This window comes from Engystomops pustulosus, chromosome 4 (genome assembly GCF_040894005.1).
Source record: "Engystomops pustulosus chromosome 4, aEngPut4.maternal, whole genome shotgun sequence".
Lineage (NCBI taxonomy): Eukaryota > Metazoa > Chordata > Amphibia > Anura > Leptodactylidae > Engystomops > Engystomops pustulosus.
The window spans coordinates 205,525,608-205,544,218 of NC_092414.1; the positions used below are offsets into that span (position 1 = coordinate 205,525,608).

Here is an 18,611-nt window from a genome sequence, read left to right on the forward strand (position 1 = left end):
TGGCCATTGCTCTGGAGGAATGGCGGTATCTTCTGGAAGGAGCTCTCCATCCCGTTTGTGTGTATACTGACCACAAGAACTTACTGTACCTCCAGACAACCCAGCGCCTGAATCACAGGCAAGCCCGGTGGTCATTGTTCTTTTCCCGCTTCGACCTGCTGATTCATTTTCGTTTGGCTGACAAGAATGTCAATGCTGATGCCCTGTCCCATGCTTTGGATATTGTTGGAGAGGAACCAGCTCCTCGGCACATTTCTCCTGACCAGCTTGTTGTTGCAGCCCCGGTGGATCTTCAGCAGCTACCTCCTGGCGAGATATATGTTAGACCTGCTCTCCGTAGGAGGATTCTGTCTTGGGGACATTCTGCTCATGTGGCTGGGCACCCTGGGGTGCAAAGCTCCGTGGCCCTCATCTCCCACTCAAAGATGTTCGTGAGTTTGTGGGATCCTGTTCCTCCTGTGCCGGCAAGAAAGAGCCTTGTCTCAAACCGGCTGGACTGTTACTTCTGTTGCCGATGGCCTCACATGGCAATGGACTTTATTACTGATCTGCCTGTCTCCTCGGGCAGTACTGTCATCTGGGTGGTGATGGACCGGTTTTCCAAAATGTCCTATTTTGTTCCCCTTCCAGGTCTTCCGTCTTCCCCACGGATTGCCAGTTTGTTCTTCAAACATATCTTCCGGCTGCATGGTCTTCCGCTAAACATCGTGTCTGATTGAGGAGTCCACTTTGTGTTCAAATTCTGGTGTTCCTTGTGTAACCAGCTGCAAGTCAACCTTGACTTTTCTTCTGCCTAGCACCCTCAGTCGAATGGTCAAGGAGAGAGGGTGAACCAGACTTTGGGCTGCTACCTCCGCCACTTAGTCTCACCCCGTCAAGACAACTGGGCTGACCTACTACCTTGGGCTGAGTTTTCCTATAATTCCCTGGACTCAGGGTCTACTGGCTTGGCTCCGTTCTTTGTGGTCTACAAACTTATTCCTCGCCCTCCTCTTCCGCTGTCTACTCCCTCCGATGTCCCTGCGGTAGAGGGTCTGGTGCAGGACCTCAAGTCTATTTGGGACCAGACCCGCCAGTCTCTTCTAAGAGCCATAGACCGCACCAAGACCCAGGCTGATAAGAAACGTCAAGCCCCTCCTGTCTTCTCTCCTGGTGACAAAGTGTGGTTATCCTCCAGATACCTCCGGCTAAGGATACCCAGGTACAAACTTGGTCCCCGGTTTGTTGGTCCCTTTGAGGTAATCAATAGTTTTTGTAGTTTAAGACTGTTAGGACCACACTTAAAGGATTTGACTGAGGCTGTTTGGGGGTAACAAAATGTTTAAATATATCAAATGAACTTTAATTACCTACTCATTCCCCAGCAGGCCCCCCGGAAACCAGCATTGCAGGTCCAACTGCACTGTCATGAATGTGCCATCTCTGGATAGGGCACTACTGGACCAATCACTTCCATTAGATATTACCTCCACATGAATGACTGGTCAGTAAAAATTGGCCAAAGGAAATTGGGAAGACAAAGGGCTTCTAAAAGGCCCCAATAACAGAAAATTAGAGACAAGGGCTAGGCAGCAGGATACTGACAGTAACCCCAAAGCACAAAGTCAGAGACAAGGGTTAAGCAGGCTACTGACATTAACCCCATAAAGGAAGTTGGAGACAAGGGCTAGGCAACAGGCTACTGACAGGGCCCCCATCACAGAAAGTCAGAGACAAGGACTAGGCAGCAGGCTACTGACAGGGCCCCCTTAACAGAAAGTCAGAAACAAGGGATAGGCAGCAGACTACTGACAGGTCCCCCATAACAGAAAGTCAGAGACAAGGGATAGGCAGCTGGCTACCGACAGGGCCCCCATAACAGAAAGTCAGAGACAAGGGATAGGCAGCAGACTACTGACAGGTTCCCCATAACAGAAAGTCAGAGACAAGGGATAGGAAGCAGACTACTGACAGGTCCCCCATAACAGAAAGTCAGAGACAAGGGCTAGGCAGCAGACTATTGACTGGTCCCCCATTACAGAAAGTTAGAGACAAGGACTAGGTAGCAGGATACTGACAGTAACCCCAAAACACAAAGTCGGAGACAAGGGCTAAGCAGGCTACTGACATTAACCCCATAAATGAAGTTGGAGACAAGGGCTAGGCAACAAGCTAGTGACAGGGCCCCCATCACAGAAAGTCAGAGACAATTACTAGGCAGCAGGCTACTGAAAGGACCCCATAAAGAGACAAGGACCCCATTTGAGACAAGGGCTAGGCAGCAGGGCCCCCATCACAGAAAGTCGGAAAAAAGGGCTAGGCAGATGTCTACTGACAGGTCCCCCATTACAGAAAGTCAGAGACAAGGGCTAGGCAGAAAACTACTGACAGGAACCCCATAACAGAAAGTCAGAGACAAGGGATAGGCAGATGTCTACTGACAGAACCCCCATAAATGAAGTCAGAGACAAGAGCCAGGCAGCAGAGGAGAGGACAACTCCTATAAGAAGAGTATACAAACTGGAAATAATACATCCCTAACAGAAACAATTCATCTTTCATTTATTGTAACGACAGGAAATATAGTTCTGAAAAAGTAAATGTGCTCATATCCCTTTATTCAAAAACCCCTCCAATATTATTCATACATCTTCATAAGAGAACACCTGTGTCATTTTTAAGACAAAACATTTGAAAATTCTATTACTCATATAAAAAAATATGGTTCAAAAAAGGGATCAAACAGTTTTGTACAGTTCCCCCTGCAGTGCCTCTGGCAGGTGTCTGCTTTGGCATTTAGCTTATAGTTATAAGAAAAGGGAGACATTAAAAGCTTTGGCTCGCCTTATAATGATGTCAGTCCTGTCTTCCTGTAGTCTTTATTTTTTGCTAACATCAGTAGAGAAACCCTTTAAAGGGATTAATTTTTTTAATTTACTTTATACGTATAGTAGGGAGGGGGTTGTAAAAACAATAAAGAATTGATACTCAACTCCTTCAGCCCATCCGCTCTGACAAAGCTCCGCCCATCAAAACGGGTTTCTATTTGGGAACGCGGCTGTTGGCCTTATCGTCACCGCCGGCCTCTACGTACAGCAGTGATGGGCGACACTGCAGCTAAATGGCAGCACGGAGAGAGGTAAGTAGCAGGTCTTTATTGTTTTAACATCAATACCTTTTCATATCGGGTTTTCTTTGAACAAACTATTGCTAATATCTTACACTGAAGAGTCTAGGTCTGACCATACACAAAATATATCTAATTCGTGAGTGTGCTTAATTTCTGAATGAGTAGCAATTGCACTCCCTTTCAATATGGCCAATGCTTCTCTTTGCCATCCTCTCTTTTTGGATGGGACTGTGGCTTTTGGGTCTGTACCTGTAGGTACAGGTTTGATTTGATCAAAAGTTATTTTTTTTTTTTGGCGGAAATATAAATCATGCAAAAGGAATTGAACGTAACTATTATCTATACAGTTTCAAATTAATTGTTTATCAAAAGAGATCCAAATATATCTTACAATGAAAGTTTAATACTGCTGAAAAATAGGACTGTTCTCCCTTTGTCTTGTCTCTATTTTGCATTTCTACGTCTCTCTCTCTCTCTGCCCTCTGGAGGGGATTCTGCTCACGTCAGCAGCCGGCTCACACCATTTGCCATGTGTGCCAGGGTGACACCATGCCAGGGTAGCACCGTCTGTTACCGTGGTAACCCTCCCCACTTCTCCAAACCTTTCCAACCCTGCCAGAGTGATCCAGAGGAAAAAAAAAAAGGAAGCAAGGAGAAGTGTTAGAGAGAAACTGGTGAAAATAAGAATATGGACATTTGCAGTATATGAGATTATGATATGGCGATATTTCAGTTACGTAAACAAAGCCTAAGTCAGTGTATTCTACTGTAAAGGAAATAATTAAAGGGTTAACCACTGTGTCCATGCCTAACGTTGAGACAGCTTCTGTCTGGATTGTGTTTCGAAACACAATCCAGAAGGAATGGGATGGGAATGGGCCCAATCGCATAAGTGGTTAAACAGAAATAAATTCAATCAATAACGAGCACCCAGCGTTTTGTATTACTTACATGCTACTTACAGATCAATGGAAACGCATTTGCAATCAGCCAAGCTCCTGCATTGCATTTCTAAATGCGATGCAAACTGAACGTGTGAATGCAGCCTCGGTCAATCAGAAGACACGTGGCAGATTTGGCGCAGAAATGATTTCAAGTTTCCCATTCATATCATAGCCGCTCGCACAAATCTGCGTGCTTAGTACAGAATAATGGGCCATACAGAAATTTTAGGAAATAATAATACAAAAAATATATTATATATATACACACTCACACTATGGTGGGATCTGTCCAATCTTGTACGCATGGCCAGAAATTGCAACTATACCCTCCTTACATCACCTCCATGTCAAGTGGGAGAGGAGAGGGGTCATGCCAATCTAGGGTGGAAATGGAGCAGGTTATGGCATAATTGTATGCTAGGCAGGTTCTGACATAAAACTGCCCAGCCACACACCAGACATACCCAGATGCCAGTGCTACTAGATATTTCTGGCGCAGTGGAGAGGTCGGGTTTACATCAAGCGCTTGTGCACCAGAGCGGCTGCACAGGTTTTGGATGTATGAACTATGTTACTAGGATACCAACACAGAAAAAAACTCAGATGTCACTAACTTTACAATCGGTTACATGTAGGTATAGCTAATAAGTACACATTAATACATCCAAATAAAAAGATCCACTCTTCATGTCGTATTCCATAAATCAATGGCACATTCTACAATACATTTGTTTAACACCAAGGATGGTTTTATATACAGATCCATTAAAATCAATTCTCCTGTATAACTGTCGTAGGTGTGCCCCAAAGGCGACGGCCTGCTGCCAAAATCAATATATTAATGGAATGTACGAGAAGAGAAAAAATATGTTTGTTTTGTCTTCATTAAAATACGCTCTCTCCGTCTGCGATGGCTTCGGCTGGCAATGCTTTCTTAAAAAATGGGGCTGAAGTTGCAACACCAAAAAACATAAAATAAAAATGAAATATAAAATGACACAGTACACAGTACAATATAGAGTACAATATAGAGTATCCATGCAGTATTAAGGTGGACCTGTCACCCTATCTGAAATGTTAAGTAAACACGGAATTTCCTTTAATGTAAGAATTCTGGAGAAACTTTTCTCACTGCCTTGTGCAATCCTTTTGTTATTTCCTATTATTTCCACGTGGTGGCCTTGTAAGGAAAACCTGTCTAACCAGCTCCTCACAGCAGCTGCATCATGAACATTGTCAGGTAACCACAGAATAGGGGATAAGGGATTACTAGGGATCCCACTGCTGAGACCTTAAAGGGAACCTGCCATCAGAAATTGGCCTAATAAACCACTAGCAGTATATGTTGTCAGCAGCTGAGCCGCTTCTAGGTGATGTTTCTTTCATGGTCTGGTCTGGTGGCATCATCCAGAAAATCTACTTTGAACTGAGATGTAAATTGATTTTATGAAGTCAAGGAGGCGAAGAGTTTAAAGGGAACCTGTCAGCACATTTGCACATATACAGCCAGTGACAGGTTCCTATAATAGAGCTCTATTAACTGACTGACCCCCTTCTTTTAGCTAAAATTGTTTCGCGTACATCCACATAAATCAGCTTTTATCTTATATTACCTGGTATCAGAGGGGGCGTGTCCTGCTCATCGGGCCCCTCCCATCTATTCCTTCTCATGCCTCCTTACTGGTCACAGTTGATGTCATGTGACCAGAGTGACATCTGACATCATCTCAGGTCCATTAGCCTCTTAACAATAGCAAACTTTACCCCATGCATGTATCTGACCACATGAAGTCACAGCTGCCTCCATGGACTTCTACTCCTTTCCATCCTCTATGGGGGCTGCTGTGATTTCATGTAATCACATACATGGTGTACAGTTTGCTATTATTAGAAGGCTAAAGGACCTGCGATGATGTCACTCTGGTCACATGTCATGAATGTAACATAAGGCACTGTGTAAAAGAATTGAAATATTTCCCATCTGTACATAGAGCTTTATATTTCTGTAGTTGAATATTAGCAGACAGTCCCTTAGTACAATAAGGCATAGCAGGGATGTGAAGAGACACAGAGCTGTCAGTCACAATAAGGGGGCGTGGCTCACTGCCAGCCTGGGAGAGAAGAGTCACAGATACCAGACATGAGTCAGAAAAGATAATTTGCATATCAGAAAAACGTAATTAAGGTAGAGTGCCCCACTGGCAGCTAATATTAGGTGATAAGGGGAGGACTTGTAACCCTTTATCAGCAGGCGTTGTTATTCAGGGTGATCAAAATCTGGTGGCAGGTCTTCTTTAACACCTAAGTCAAGTTTACCCTGCCTTAAAATGCCACCTTCACTGTAATTGATGGTCTTGCGTCATGGGACATCATTAATCAGATCTCCTGAAGTTTGGCACATGATGTCATTCACATGGGAGGAGGTGTTCAGAGGCAGGAAGAGCATAACTTCAATGTTAAACTCTCCACCTCCCCGACTTTACACAGCTAATTTAAAAGTTGCTATTCTAGATATTGTCAAAATCATGAAAGAAACATGATCTTGAAGCTGTTCAACAGCTTGACAACAAACTGGTAGTGGTCTATTAGGCAAATTTCTGATGACAGGTTCCATTTAAGCAATAAGAACAAGAGCACTTCATGTGAATTGGGGGATTGGTGCATATACTCTGCTACCTCTACATTCGCCTAGATGGGGCTCCTAGATTGCTTCTCTATGGCAGTCCTATGCAAAGTGTGTATGTGAAGTATCCAACAGTCACATCAGCACTTATCCATACTGGAAGACACCTGTTCTGCTAAACAGAGGATTCCAGTAGTTGGACTTCAAGTGGATCATACATTTCTCCCTTCTTCTGTCCATAGAAATACTTGACTGAGAGTGAGAAAACCCCTAGTACTTTCCGATTCAGTGGTAACTTACGGTTGCAGTGTTGTCCCAATAGCATAGGCCAGTGGTGGCAAACTTATGGCACGGGTGCCAAAGGTGCACTCTCCGGAGTCCTCTCTCTGGGTCCTCAGGCCATCATCCCAGCACATGGTGCAATAGACAGGACTCAAGGACTCCTCCTGAAGTCCCAGGCAGCCCTGGATGTTCCACGCTCAATGCTTTTTTAAAGGACATCTACCACCAGGATGAAGGATTGTAAACCATGCCCACTGACATATTGGTGTATGACCCCTCTAGCAGGAACTGCAATTCTCTTAGCTTCTTATGCACAGTTTTTTTTGCAAAAAAGGCTTTAAAAATTATGCACATGAACTTGTGGGGCTTAGAAGTTTATGGAGCCTTAAGCCCCTCAGGCTCATTTGCATAATTTTTAAAGCATTGTTTCCAAAATACAAGGGCAAAGGAAGCATAAAGAAGAGTGGATCCTGCCAGAGGGGGGCAGTGTGCTTGGTTTACAATCCTTAATCCTAGTGGTAGATTTCCTTTAAGGCAACACTTTCTAGGCTGTCTGGGATTGCAGGAGGAAAGTGGAGGTATGGACAGAGCTGGATTACCACAGGAACTTCTGCCCCAGTCCCAGATATTCTATTTGTTCAGGATAGCTACAATAATAGTCTGAATTTCTCCTTCTTTCTAGTGTAATGGTGTCCTCTGGACACATAAACAATTGAAATCTGTGATAGAGTAGAGAGCAATAAGTTACTGCTTTAATTGTGTTGGGAAAAAAAATAAGTGGGTTATGGTTGTAGTTTGGGCACTCCGCCAGTAAGAGGTTTGTCACCACTGGCATAGGCTGTTATATTAAGACACAAAAGGATAAGCTGTTATTTTTTTTTGGGTGTAAACAAAAAGAATCACTACCCCCAATGACCAGTAGGTAGCACTACAAAAACTTCCAAGCAAGACTATTAACATGTAATGTAGAGTGATGGCCTTTTTGACTAGAAAAGAAAGTCACAATCCAATTAAGATTTTCTAGAGTTTAGGGCAGGAACAACATATCGATCAAAGTCTATAATTTGCAAATTTATCCCATGCAAATCACTTACTATGCAAGTGGCAGCAATATTAAATCTGGTTACACAAAAGTGATAACCTAAAGTGTAGTGTAAGTGAATAGAGGGAACCACCCATTGTCTGTGGAATTGCTTTAAAAACACTAACTTCTTCTCTAACATATAATGTATACATTCTCTATTACTCCATATGTCCTCCCTATATCTCCTCCTATTACTCCATATATCCTCCTATATCTCCTCCTATTACTCCATATATCCTCCCTATATCTCCTCCTATTACTCCATATATCCTCTCCTATATCTCCCCCTATTACTCCATATATCCTCCTATATCTCCTCCTATTACTCCATATATCCTTCCTATATCTCCTCCTATTACTCCATATATCCTCCCTATATCTCCTCCTATTACTCCATATCTCCTCCTATTACTCCATATATCCTCCTATATCTCCTCCTATTACTCCATATATCCCCCCTATATCTCCTCCTATTACTCCATATATCCTCCTATATCTCCTCCTATTACTCCATGTATCCTCCCTATATCTCCTCCTATTACTCCATATATCCTCCTATATCTCCTCCTATTACTCCATATATCCTCCCCTATATCCCCTCCTATTACTCCATATATCCTCCTATATCTCCTCCTATTACTCCATATATCCTCCCCTATATCTCCTCCTATTACTCCATATATCCTCCCTATATCTCCTCCTATTACTCCATATATCCTCTCCTATATCTCCCCCTATTACTCCATATATCCTCCTATATCTCCTCCTATTACTCCATATATCCTCCTATATCTCCTCTTATTACTCCATATATCCTCCCTATATCTCCTCCTATTACTCCATATATCCTCCTATATCTCCTCCTATTACTCCATATATCCTCCCTATATCTCCTCCTATTACTCCATATATCCTCCCTATATCTCCTCCTATTACTCCATATATCCTCCCTATATCTCCTCCTATTACTCCATATATCCCCCTATACCACCTCCTATTACTCCATATATCCTCCCTATATCTCCTCCTAATACTCCATATATCCTCCCCTATATCGCCTCCTATTACTCCATATATCCTCCCTATATCTCCTCCTAATACTCCATATATCCTCCTATATCTCCTCCTATTACTCCATATATCCTCCTATATCTCCTCCTATTACTCCATATATCCTCCCTATATCTCCTCCTATTACTCCATATATCCTCCTATATCTCCTCCTATTACTCCATATATCATCCCTATATCTCCTCCTATAACTCCATATATCATCCCTATATCTCCTATTACTCCATATATCCTCCCCTATATCTCCTCCTATTACTCCATATATCCTCCCCTTTATCTCCTCCTATTACTCCATATATCATCCCCTATATCCCCTCCTATTACTCCAAATATCCTTCCTGTATCTCCTCCTATTACTCCATATATCCTCCCTATATCTCCTCCTATTACTTCATATATCCCCCCTATATCTCCTCCTATTACTCCATATATCCTCCCTATATCTCCTCCTATTACTCCATATATCCCCCCTATATCTCCTCCTATTACTCCATATATCCTCCTATATCTCCTCCTATTACTCCATATATCCTCCCCTATATCTCCTCCTATTACTCCATATATCCTCCCCTTTATCTCCTCCTATTACTCCATATATCCTCCCTATATCTCCTCCTATTACTCCATATATCCTCCCCTTTATCTCCTCCTATTACTCCATATATCCTCCCTATATCTCCTCCTATTACTCCATATATCCTCCCTATATCTCCTTCTATTACTCCATATATCCTCCCTATATCTCCTCCTATTACTTCATATATCCTCCCCTATATCCCCTCCTATTAATCCAAATATCCTTCCTATATCTCCTCCTATTACTCCATATATCCTCCCTATATCTCCTCCTATTACTATATATATCCTCCCTATATCCCCTCCTATTACTCCATATATCCTCCCTATATCTCCTCCTATTACTTCATATATCCTCCCTATATCTCCTCCTATTACTTCATATATCCTCCCCTATATCTCCTCCTATTACTCCATATATCCTCCCCCTATTACTCCATATATCATCCCCTATATCCCCTCCTATTACTCCAAATATCCTTCCTATATCTCCTCATATTACTCCATATATCCTCCCCTATATCTCCTATTACTCCATATATCCTCCCTATATCTCCTCCTATTACTCCACATCTCCTCCTATTACTCCATATATCCTCCCTATATCTCCTCCTATTACTCCATATATCCTCTCCTATATCTCCTCCTATTACTCCATATATCCTCCCTATATCTCCTCCTATTACTCCATATATCCTCTACCATATCTCCTCCTATTACTCCATATATCCTCTACCATATCTCCTCCTATTACTCCATATATCCTCTACCATATCTCCTCCTATTACTCCATATATCCTCTACTATATCTCCTCCTATTACTCCATATATCCTCTCCTATATCTCCTCCTATTACTCCATATATCCTACCTATATCTCCTCCTATTACTCCATATATCATCCCCTATATCCCCTCCTATTACTCCATATATCCTCCAATATCTCCTCCTATTACTCCATATATCCTACCTATATCTCCTCCTATTACTCCATATATCCTCCCTCTATCTCCTACTATTACTCCATATATCCTCCCCTATATCCCCTCCTATTACTCCATATATCCTCCAATATCTCCTCCTATTACTCCATATATCCTCCCTATATCTCCTCCTATTACTCCATATATCCTCCATATATATCCTCCTATTACTCCATATATCCTCCTATATCTCCTCCTATTACTCCATATATCATCCCCTATATCCCCTCCTATTACTCCATATGACTGCTCACTATATATAGAAAGCCATGTGACAGTAAATACATTACTGAATACATAAATGTGCTGTATTTCAATTAGGAGCAGAAATAGAAAGTGCATTTGTGCTGTAGATGGAATTTCTTTAGAAGCGGAGCCTGTGGAGGGAAAACTCGTGATGTTCTAATTTCTACAGAAACAATGTTAATACAAAACAGAATTTGAATCAGACTGCACTGTTATACACAGAGGTCACAGAAAGTGTTACCCCACTAAAATTGCTCATCTATCCTTTACTATAGTGTTTAGTCTTAGAATGTAACAAGCCATAGTACATATGAAAAGCATTTAAAAATCATTCCTTGTCTGAATCCCACTGTCAATCCCTCATCTGTGTGTGTATATATCTATATCTATCTAGCTAGCTATCTATATACACACATATATATATATATATATATATACACATTTTCTGTAGTTAAGTATCTATATTGGCAGTAAAGCAGCGCAGTTTGACCGCTCACCTTCCCATTTCCGCGATTGTCTACATAGTGAAATATCTATATTGATTCCCATTATTCACAGATTCATAAATATTTGCAAATTAAAAGATCAGTTAAGGCCTGTTTAATGAGGAACTAATTAGACTTTGGGTTATATCTAATGTGTTTGTACTTGTTCCATTAAAACTAGGGCACCATCAATCAGTGTCTGTAACTGATACTGCAGGGTAAGGAGCGTTTGTGTGCTGCCTATACAAATATGTGCTTATGTGTGTGTCATTCTACGTATTCATTTTATATCACAGTTATTAGAAATTGGCTTACGGAGAGCGGTGTGTTGGGAATAGTATATTCATTGCCTGTTAAGTATGGCATTGTGTAACGTATTATGTTAGCAGTGAAATGCAGAGATGATTGACACGTCAGTTCTAGCTAAAGATATTTTTCAAGGTGACAGATGAAAGGCTTGGACTCGTCATTGTGCCATGTGCTCGCACTGGGGTAACTAGAGGAGATTTGACGATTGCAAACAGAGCCCCCAGAGTATGGTGCTAGAGGTGTTATTCTTCATATAATAAAGGCATAAGGGCAGTACAGAGTTGTTACCATACTTACTCACTGGATCATAATGGTGGTGAGGGGGTCATTTTGGTAAAAGTATTTGTCCTCATTCATCTTATTGCCCTTTTTTCTATTTAAGAACCCCTAAATATAATAGTTACTTCCCATAAATCAGATCTGGGGTAACATGCACCTCATTTTTGCCCTCATTACTGTGTATATGTAATAATTGTATCTAGTTTGCTACAATCCCACTTTTCAGTATTCCACTTCCATCCATTAGGGCTAATACATTGCCGTATGATGTAGTGCAGTTTACAGGTGCTATTTCCCCATTATCGCCATCTTGACGCATTTATCTCACCATTCATGACAAATTCATTACAAGCACCTGTTCAATATTACCCCTGTGTGCGGTTAGGAAGACTCCTATGCAGGGGAAAGAAAAGGATATCCAAGAAGTGTTGGATTAGCTAGAACATACAAGAAAAGTGCAAAGCTTGCCATAGAATATACATTTCCTAATACTGTCCCAGTTTCCAAGAACTTATTTATCAGTCTTAAATGGATCACATTGCTCATCTTCTATCCAAAAACTTGATATTTAATATAATATTTTTATTAAGTGCTAATTAAAATAAATTAGACCTCTAAAGAATAAAAAGTAATTGTGTTGTGTTCAGGATGAATTTTTCCCCCATTGTTGCCTGCGCTGTTAATTTGTATTTTACTCCGATGTCATATGCACTGAACTATCAAAAAAATCAGTGACACATAAAATGTCATTATGAGAACTAAATTTTTCATTCCATTTTCCATATAAGCTATCTGTCATAAAAAAATATTTTGAAACCTCACTTGACTGCTTATATATGTCACCTTTGTGTCAAAAGGTCTTTATCGTACTGTACACTCTAATTGTGTCTATTAAGTGTTCTTTATAACCTTACTAGTGTATAATGATTGCCTTGCATCTCTAGTACGGTATACAATACATGTCATTTTCATACGAAAGTTAGAATAATTGGAAATGGCCACACCCTGTAATGTACCTTTAAACAAAGAAATTCCATTGTACCGAAAATCAAATATCTATTTTGTGTATGTAGGTTTATTCTTACTTTAACAGGCTGTGAAACATCTTTTTCACTACTGCATGCAAAAAAATAAAACACCGATAAGCCTTCTTTTCTGGTAATTACATGACTTCTAGAAAGCTGTTATTCAAGCATTAGACGTTGTGACATATAACATCTCTCCGTCCTGTAAAGTACTTTTTTTCAATGTGAAATCACGGCAGAATGTATGTGCAGAGGAGATTTGCATATGAACTAGACACTGGTATATGTTGAATGCGTCAATATGCTTACAAATATGTTAAAGTATTTTCGTTTGGGAGTTGGGAAGAAAATTTAAGACCTCAAGTTTATGGAAAAGAGCAACTAAACAGACAAAAATATATACAGAAATGTAGAGAATATTAATATATATATTCCTATACAAATAAATATATATATATATTGCTTGCTGTAAGGTAGAATGTTAATATATATATATATATATATATATATATATATATATATATATATATATATATATAAATATATACATATATAAATATATAAACACACATATTTATAAATATTATATATATATATATATACACATAAATATAAATATATATATACACACACACACACTCTCATGTTTTCTCTGTATTCTTGGTATATATATGTTTGTTGAAATTTACATTTTAGAATAACTGTGTACTTTAGGATCTTCTATTAATACATCAAGTGTGATGTACGTTTAAGTTATGCACGTAATGGTCACATATTACACCCCTGAACAACAACTATAGTGTTAGTAAAATCATAAAGAGAGCATAACAATTGTGCATGCATGGAATATCTTGTCACTGCATTATTACTGCTGTGTTGGAAGGAGGTGAATATCGGCTAGTGTTTAGATTTATGGCACTGCATACAAGTCAAAAATGATAAGGGAATGTGATGAATTCAGTTCAATTCATTTATTTATGTACTTCAGAGACTTTGAAATGTGCTCCCGCAACGGAGCACGATGGGTATACTTTGTGGGCGATTAGTCAAATTGAGGGTGAAAGTGAAAAGGAAGGAAAACATGCTAATAATAAAAGTATAGAGAGCGGATAAAGAGAAGTCAGCAATGTGGCAAAAGAAAGAGAAAAAAATTAACTGTAATCAAATCATGTAATAAAAGCAATATAATTATATTGTAGTGCTGAAGTTAGAAAATAAAAATACAACATGAAAAATGAAAAGTTAAGGAATTAAAAAGAAAGAAAAAGCATAAACATGGTCGCAATAGAAAACCAGCACTTCTTCAGTAAATTATAACAGCCAATAATATTTGACTCTATCACAAAGTACTGAAACTTAATCAGAATAGTGACGGGAAAAGTCTGCTTTTTATATAGCAAAAGAAAAGCTAGTTTTACCAACTAGAAGTAAAGAGAGATGAAAAGTCCAAATATCTAAAGTCAGTAACGCATATGAGAGCACGGTAAAAAAAAAAGATCTGGTAACATGCTAACAGAAATCTCAGAAATTACTTTGAAAATTAGTGTTATAGCTTCTGAAGGGGAAAATGAAGAATACAAAAATATAATTATAATTAATAAGCGGAAAAATCGCAGTAGACGGTAAAAAAAGAACAAATCTGAAAATAGGGGAGAACCAGGCAAAATGGAAGAGAAAAATTGTGAAATAAATGAATAAAAAAACGAGTTATGAGCATAAAAAAATAAGTTAATGATTTATAGAGTGCATATATATATATTTAAATATTAAAACTGAAATACTTGACTTTGTAGGTTTGCAAGCCTGCAATGAAACGTCTACAGTTTGGAAAGATACATAGTTCATAAGTCGCTCCAGATAAGCTCACGGAAATGGTAGAACTTTATAATACTTTGAAAAAAGTAAACTAGTGAATCTGTATCTGTAGGATAAGGAAGAAACTGTATAACTATAGGCAGGAGAAAAGAGTTGTAAAGAAGAAAAAAAAATCCAGAAATACTACATTTTATATGTAAACTTGGTCCGGTAGGTTTAAAAAAAAACAAAAAATCAAACAGAAACAAACACGTATAAAATGAAAGGAGAAGAGAGGAATGAAGGTCACCGCGGACATGTAAAGCTATAGGGCTTTAGTCCTCAATGCAGAAGGGGTTAAACGTAGAGTGTGGGATAGTAGGAAGAGAGAGGGTACGGAGGGAAAATGGAAAAAAAATCTGGAAATACAGGAGAGGGAGATTTACTCTGAAAAAGCAGCGTCTTTAAAATGTGTGACTTGGCTGAAACATACTGGGCAGTGCCAGCAAAACCGCAGAGAACGACTGATCGAGACATGAGTGGCAGAGAGAGGGAGGAAAAGGGAAAAGGGATATTTCATATATCAGATCACTAATAATGGAGGCTGCTTTATTTGTTAACTTTCTGAAAGGAGCGAGTAAGGTATTTAGATGATTAGCACGCTTAGGTATTTAATGGAAAAAAAAAAAAACAAAGCTAGAAACAATATACACGGACAGCAAACAGGCATCTGCTTCATCTCCACCCCCCCCCCCTCCCTAACACGCACCATCCCCAGCCATGAGCGACTGTTTTATTTCTTGTGCCAAAACCTGCATGGCAAAATAAATCAAAAATAAAAATGAAACCAAAATAAATAATAATGAAGATAACGAGCCACAATAGAGCAGCCAGGGACTCCGTCTCATCAATTTAGAGAAAGTAAAAGCGGCAAAGTTTTGTGTATGCTTTCATTATTTTTTAATTTTTTTTTTTAAGTTGTCTGTTTTGGCAAAACCTTTTTCTGCCTTCAATATTTTTTTTCACGCTCTCCCTCTTTCTCCTTAGCTCTACACCTCCCTCCTCCCTTCCCTCTCTTCCTCTCTCCCCTCCCTTCTCTCTGCTATTGGCTGGCTTCTTCACTTCACTTTGCCAAAAAGGTGGGTCCGTTCCAATCAGTCTCTCTCTCTCTTGCTTTTTTTTTTTCCTCTCTCTTTTCCCTGGCATCGATGCTGGCCACCAATTCAGCACGGAGAGTGAAAGCAGGAGAGAGGGGGAACGTGAGAGAGAGAGAAAGAAAGAAAGGGAGAGTTTAAACAGAAAGGGGGAAAAAAAAAAGCTCTCTTTTACGCAAAGCTGCCATTCGAAAAATAATTATTTTTTTCCATCAGACTCTTTTTCCGTTCATTTTGCTATTTTCTGTTTTTTTTAATACAGATCTGCAATAATTCTATTCATTTAATTTTTAGCCCATTCACCTTCCTTATTCTTCGGACGACTTTTTATTTTTCTCTGTTGCTTTCTGTTCATCTGGAATTTTTGTCTGCATTTTTTTTTTTAATTTTAGGCCCCTGACATTAGGATTTTCCTGCTTTAGGGAAATATCATTTTAATTTAATTATTTTTGTATTGCTTCTAAATTTTCATAAAAAGGAATAGCTTTTTGTTTCTTAAAGCATTTTTAATATCAATAGTTTTCATATTTTAGTTATATTTTTGTGATCCAATTCACTCTTTTAATTTCATCATTTATATTCCTGCAAATACTTGTCCAGCCCATTGCTCTCTGTTTCCCTCATTCTTATACTGATGAGCTCCGAAATTGGATGGTTTTAAATTTCTACAGAAGTTCGATATGACACCAAGAGATGGTAACAATTTCCCCTCTTTCAAACTTATTCCCATTATTTTTATAAAGTAGATATGTTGTTACATTCACTGTTATTTCTCCCATATTCATAAAAACTTAATATAAAAAAGAACAATAATTATTTATTCATAAGGCTTCAATGCATTTTATTCACTTAAAATTTTGTTTTTTTTTAATTTTACGTTTAAAAATGCCTTCACTTTTTTTTCTCTTCTTTAATACTATATGTTTACCCTTCTTCTGCTCTTCCAGGATGAATTTCACCCCTTCATCGAAGCTCTTCTTCCCCATGTGCGTGCATTCTCATACACATGGTTTAATCTTCAAGCAAGGAAGCGCAAATACTTTAAGAAGCATGAGAAACGGATGTCAAAGGATGAAGAGAGGGCGGTGAAGGACGAATTATTGGGGGAGAAGCCTGAGATCAAGCAGAAGTGGGCGTCACGGCTCTTGGCCAAGCTGAGGAAAGACATCCGGCCAGAGTTCCGAGAGGACTTTGTCCTGACCATCACCGGGAAAAAGCCTCCGTGTTGTGTCCTCTCTAACCCAGATCAGAAGGGCAAAATTCGGAGGATTGACTGCCTTCGCCAGGCAGATAAGGTGTGGAGGTTGGACCTGGTGATGGTCATCCTGTTTAAGGGGATTCCGCTGGAGAGCACAGATGGGGAACGTCTCTATAAGTCACCCCAGTGCTCCAACCCAGGGCTGTGCGTTCAGCCGCATCACATTGGAGTGTCCATCAAAGAACTGGACCTCTACCTGGCCTTCTTCGTCCACACACCTGGTAAGTCTTGGAGTTATTGCGCCTATTTTACACACACGTCTTGTGCAACCTAACATTCTTACGTCAGATCTAAAAATGCATTTAAATTATGACAGAATTCAGACATCTGCGCTAGAATCAAGAGAAAACTGGCCGGGTGTAAAATGGACCATTATATCTCATTTAATTTAATTTTTACAGTAAATTTTAATGGTTTCATCGCATAAGTTATATTTAGGCCTAAAAAGCACTGCGGCCTAGCAGTAGATTTAAAGGGATTTCTATATCTACTTAAAGGTCTACAAGGCCTCTACCTCCTATTGTACTGAGAAATCTCCACTATGCTTTTCACATTTCTAAAAATGAGATCGGTAAAAAGAAAAAGATCAATATGTTGAGTTATGTGTTATGAATAGACAGTGGTTACCATTGATCTAAAAGCATCAATGTATATAAATGCGCTTCAATACAATGAATTTATGTACCCCAGAAGCTATAAACATGAAAATTCAACACTGAAATAACAGATATTTAAATGAGAAGTCCTTCATATATAGGGCAACCCTTTATTTACTAATATTTACCTATGTACATGGGCTATTGAGATACTTTGATTACCACAAATTTGACTTTTTTGATCCTTAGTAAAGTCTTTCTCTGGCCTATACATATAAGCAGGCAGTCCCTGGGTTTTGTACAAGACAGGTTCTTTAGGTTTGTTCTTAAGTCGAATTTTTATGCAAGTCAGAACTGGTATATTTCATAATTGTAGACATATTTTTTTCCCCATGTGTCAATAAGATTTTCAAAATTTTTTGCTGTCATGGGAACAAGGATCATCAATAAAACTTCATTACAGACACCTTACAGATGATCGTTGCAGCCAGGAACTAAAATAACCTGAGGTCACAGGAGGAAGAGAGGTCTGTCTGTAACAAGTCGAGTCACCTTAAGTAGAGGACCACCTGTACATATAAAATGTATACCCACACGCACGTTTATATATACATCTATATAAAAGACGCATGCAGAAGTGTACAAGCATACTTAGTTTTGACACGTCACATTCTTTTATGGGATGTTCTGCAGAAGTAATATTAGGTTTTTCTAGTTAACTATAAGTGTATATAAGTGAACAACAAATCAAAGTAATTTTTATTTTCTTTAGGACAATGATTTAAAATTTCCAA

At 39.2% G+C, this 18,611-nt stretch overlaps 1 protein-coding gene and 1 long non-coding RNA gene across 7 annotated transcripts in view; one reads left to right on the top strand and one right to left on the bottom strand.

The window, feature by feature from the left end:
- NFIX (nuclear factor I X) overlaps positions 1–18,611 on the top strand; it is a 141,779-nt gene that overhangs the window by 65,480 nt on the left and 57,688 nt on the right. For 5 of the 6 annotated variants that reach the window (XM_072149589.1, XM_072149588.1, XM_072149592.1 and 2 more), the window contains one exon: positions 16,911–17,442. In XM_072149589.1, coding sequence (XP_072005690.1) covers positions 16,911–17,442 — 532 coding nt within the window. Of the gene's footprint in view, positions 1–16,007; positions 16,660–16,910; positions 17,443–18,611 lie in introns of those variants that run through there. The other variant, XM_072149591.1, reaches the window with a different exon arrangement.
- Positions 1–18,611, bottom strand: part of LOC140128147 (uncharacterized) — a 92,497-nt gene that overhangs the window by 11,679 nt on the left and 62,207 nt on the right. The window lies entirely within an intron of this gene.